The 4,361-nt window shown below is 38.0% G+C and overlaps 1 protein-coding gene across 1 annotated transcript; it reads left to right on the top strand.

Moving 5' to 3' along the window:
• Positions 1,278 to 3,349, top strand: LOC109226630. Its single transcript, XM_019391452.1, has 2 exons — positions 1,278 to 1,623; positions 2,872 to 3,349. Exons 1-2 carry the CDS (start codon positions 1,410 to 1,412, stop codon positions 3,000 to 3,002), a joined length of 345 nt encoding a protein of 114 aa, XP_019246997.1. The 5' UTR covers positions 1,278 to 1,409; the 3' UTR covers positions 3,003 to 3,349.

Genomic DNA, 4,361 nt, shown 5'->3' with positions numbered 1-4,361 from the left:
ATCCAATTCCCTATAATTTTTACCCATTGTCAGCAGGGAATTAGTTAATTCTGCAGGTTGATAAATCAAGAGGACAACAACTTTGTCTCCAATATTAATTGAGATGGTTTCTTGAGATAGAGATGACTTATCACTTTGCAGTGTATCACAAAAATTGAAAAGTTTCAATAAAAAATACCGACAAGAAAACATCCTGTCAATTCTCCATTTTTGTTTATATGCAACTCTGAAAATTCCGTTGGTATTTCTATCATACATACTCCATAAACATAGGTTAACGCTTTACTTAATAAAGATATAGATAGCAGGAGTTATGAAAGAGACTAAAAGATTTAAGGAAGCTGACGACGTGGCAGGTACTGCATTTTTACTGAACGTCAAAAGTTAAGGACACTTGGTCTTAAACTTAGAGTTACAAGTTTAAAAGTTAAGGACACTTGATCCTGAACTTAGACTAACAAGCTCAAAAGTTAAGGACAATAGGTCCTGAACTTACAGGTACAAGTTCAAAAGTTAAGGACAATAGGTCCTGAACTTACAGTTACAAGTTCAAAAGTTAAGAACAATAGGTCCTGAACTTACAGTTACAAGTTCAAAAGTTAAGGACAATAGGTCCTGAAGTCCTGAACTTAGACTAACAAGCTCAAACGTTAAGGACAATAGGTCCTGAACTTAGGCTAAGAAGCCCAAAGGTTAAGGACAATAGGTCCTAAACTTAGACTAACAAGCTCAAAGTTAAGGACAATAGGTCCTGAACTTACAATTACAAGCTTAAAAGTTTAGGACAATAGGTCCTGAACTTAGGCTAAGAAGCCCAAAAGTTAAGGACAATAGGTCCTGAACTTAGACTTACAAGTTCAAAAGTTAAGGACAACTAGTCCTTAACTTAGAGTTACAAGCACAAAAATTAAAGACAGGTGGTCCTGAACATCGAGTTTCAAATTCAAAAGTTAAGGACATGTAGTCCTGAAGTCCTGAACTTAGAGTTACAAGTTCAAAAGTTAAGGACATGTAGTCTTGAAGTCCTGAACTTAGAGTTACAAGTTCAAAAGTTAAGGACACTTGGTCTTGAACTTTATGAGCAGAAGGGTATTTTCGTCCGGGCAAGTAAAATTTATTAAAGCAGTGACTGAAGACTAAAGACATTTATTAGTAGCTAACCGTGCACTTCCCCGTAATTTAGCCTATCAGAATAGGCCCAACGAGTGAGACCGTCGACTAGGCCCAAATTGTCAACCGGGTGCTCAAGTCTGTGTACCTAAAACGTATTGTGTTTGAAGTAAACTGTACTTCACCTTCAAACCCTAGCTTAACTTTTCTCTCTTCTATACATCCGCAACCTTTTCACCATCGACGGTATTATCAACCTTAACAGAAACAACGATTGCAATAAGTAGAAGAAGAGAAAGATGGCGAAGTCAATGAGGTGTAAGAGGGAAAAGAGGCTGAGAGCTATAAAGAGAGAGATAGTGGCTTCAGAGCCCTCTGTCCTTAAGAAAGAAGCTGCTAAATTAGCTGCCCAAGAAGCTGCCCTTGCTGCCCCTAAGCTTGTTGTTAAGTCTCCCTTCATCTCCACTACCATGGATACTTCTGCCTCTACTCCTAACAACGATAACGCCATGGGTATGTTTTGCTTATTTATTCTTTTTAATGTTTTCCTTGAACCCATCTCAAGTTTTAGCAATTTAATCGGCTTTATTGTTATCTTTTTGCTTAATTTGGAATAAAGATATATCTTTTTTGTTTCTTATGCTGTGCTTTCCTCATGGGAAGTGCTAATTTTGTTGTGATTATTCCTTTTCATAGTTTTACATGTATACACAGGATTAAATCTCATGGACTATGCTATTTGCCAGTAATATTGTGTTATTGACAGAAGTATCTAGGGTGTTAACCAAAAGTTTGAAATACTTTTTAGGATAAGTATAAGTACGATGGAATTATCCATAACATAAAAGGAGTGAAGTTGAGGTGAGACTGGAAGGGATTGCAATGTCTAAATGCAGACAATTCCGATATCTAGGGTCGATTTCCTAAGATTATATTAAATCAGATAAAGATTTAGAGCATAGAACTAAAAATAGAATAGTTGAAATGGACAAGTGTTATTGGAGTGTTTATACGACAGGTGGATACCTAACTGGGTGCAGGCAAGTTCTTTAAAATGGTTCTATAACTGTCGGTGTTATATGAGAGTGGATATTAGGAGTATATGTTCCTGAATTTTTGAAAAATGAAGTTACATGAATAGTCGAGATGCGTACAAGTTGGCTCAAGCACCACTCTTGTAAAAGAATTATAAAAGAATGAAGCGACATGAATAATGCATCTAGTCGTCCCTAATTAGTTGGGATTGAGACGTAGTTGATGTTTTTTGTTAACTATATATATATATATATCCAGTGATTCTGTAGTTATACGAATTATCTACAGTGTAATGCCAGTAAAGAAAAATGTCTTGTTGCTAGTGTCTAATGAAAACATTAGGTCACTAACTTTCACTTGTAAAGCCACCAGTGTGCACAATCAAGACAGATCTGGGGAACTTCATGTCATGCCTTTTTCCCTTGAGACCCCCCCCCCCCCCTGCAAAAAAAAAAAAAGGAATACTGCAATTAGCAGAAATGATTAGACTGATGTTGAGTGTCTCTGCATGCTGTAAGAATTACCGAATAACCTTCCTCATATGTAAGTGTCCTTCCCACTTATTTCCTTGTGAAAAAATTATTACATGTCAATGAGATTTAACTGCTCATATACTCCCAGTGTTCTGTATTGTCTAGCGCTGATGAAATTGATAGGAACTTGCACGTCCCATCTGCTTTAAGCCTTCCCCCGAGTATGCTAATTTGTCATCATCTTGATTTCCAGATGTGGAGATGGCTGATGGAAATGAAAGTGCAAAATCTTTAAAACCTCTTGGAAGGAAGATGAAAAAGAAGCTTAAAATAGCGAAGAAGAAGCACTTTGGCAAGGGAAAGATCAGGAGGAAGAATGTTTGATTGCAGGCCCTTTGTTCTCCGGTAGCTTCTAATAGTCCTCTTGCTAAGCTGATAGATATCTACTTGCTGCTTACTGCAAGATCTTGTCGACAAGTCCCTCCCGTGTTCTCTCCTCAACTCCTCTTACATTTTAGTAGTATCTTGGAACTTGAGCATATGATTGGATATGCTACTTATGCTCATACAAGTATCTTTGCTTCCGAAATGAGCCTTATGTTCTTGAATCTCACCAAGTAGTTCATTTTTTCCTTTATTTTACAGTTTGTTGAATATGCTAGACTTGCATGGAAGTACCAACATGTGGAATGTAATTCAACAAGGTTAAGATATTTGAATTTTTAAGCAAACCCTCTTATTAGATAGAAAAAGAGAAATACCATAGTTATATTTATAGTAATTACAGTAACTTGTTCCCTCTAACTAACCAGCAAATAACATGAGGCATTTCTGAACTCTTCCACTAGTTAGTTGGGCTCGAGCTTGGGGTTGACTGGACTACGGCTGGAGCCACAATGGACTCAAGTTTCTCAACTTGGTATTGCGATCCACTTCCCAAATGAGCCATTAACAACCATACTAAACTCAGAAATTCCCCCCACCCCACCACCACCCCCCCACCACACACACCACAGATTTTGAGCGTAGAAATTAGGTATGCTCCATTTTTTTTGCAGCCTCCAGTAGCCTCTCTATCCACACATCAAAGAGTCTGCTCCATCTTGTATATCATCCTGGCTGCCTATCAACATATTTGCAAATACGCACACCCGATACAATATTGATGCTTTGACTTGTTACCTTCCTCAGATTGATCAAGAACTAGTTCATCATTCTATCATTAGCATATTCTTGTTCGCCGCAAGGTGCCAAGAATCTCTTCACAAGCTTTCCTTTGATCTAGTGGCTTCTTTTTTCCTCGAAAGAACAACTCCCCAGCCTCTGCCAATGTCTCTTCAATAGTTTTCTGATTTTCTAATACAGTCGGCATGCAAGATGCTTGAATATAACAAGGTAAAATACATAGTCCGACAGAAGCTTACACCAAACACGAAAATTTCTCGCGCGGCTAGCCCGAGGTCTCTTTGCTATCATCATCAAAATGGAAGCAGATTTCGGTGGCAATGTGGAAGAGTATGATAAATTCCTCATCACTGGTTGCACAGAAGAGCTTGTGGCAACTTTCTGTTAGGTACGTGAAGTGATCAGCCCAGTCATCTCTAGGAATTAACTGGCCGTCAGTTTTCCTCTGTGGTAATTCAATAAGTGGTTTGGCCTTTGAAAATATTCTGCACCTCAGCCTTTCAGTCAATGGGAGTGGTATCTGTCCAGACATAATATAGTAAGTGATAAAAGTGTGTA

This window comes from Nicotiana attenuata, chromosome 6 (assembly GCF_001879085.1).
Source record: "Nicotiana attenuata strain UT chromosome 6, NIATTr2, whole genome shotgun sequence".
Lineage (NCBI taxonomy): Eukaryota > Viridiplantae > Streptophyta > Magnoliopsida > Solanales > Solanaceae > Nicotiana > Nicotiana attenuata.
This window is presented reverse-complemented; position numbering and strand designations above follow the sequence as displayed.

Coding starts and splice junctions, on each gene's coding strand:
- LOC109226630 (XM_019391452.1), top strand. CDS start 1,410: ATGGCGAAGTCAATGAGGTGTAAGAGGGAAAAGAGGCTGAGAGCTATA. Junction 1,624..2,871: donor TAACAACGATAACGCCATGG/GTATGTTTTGCT, acceptor CTTGATTTCCAG/ATGTGGAGATGGCTGATGGA.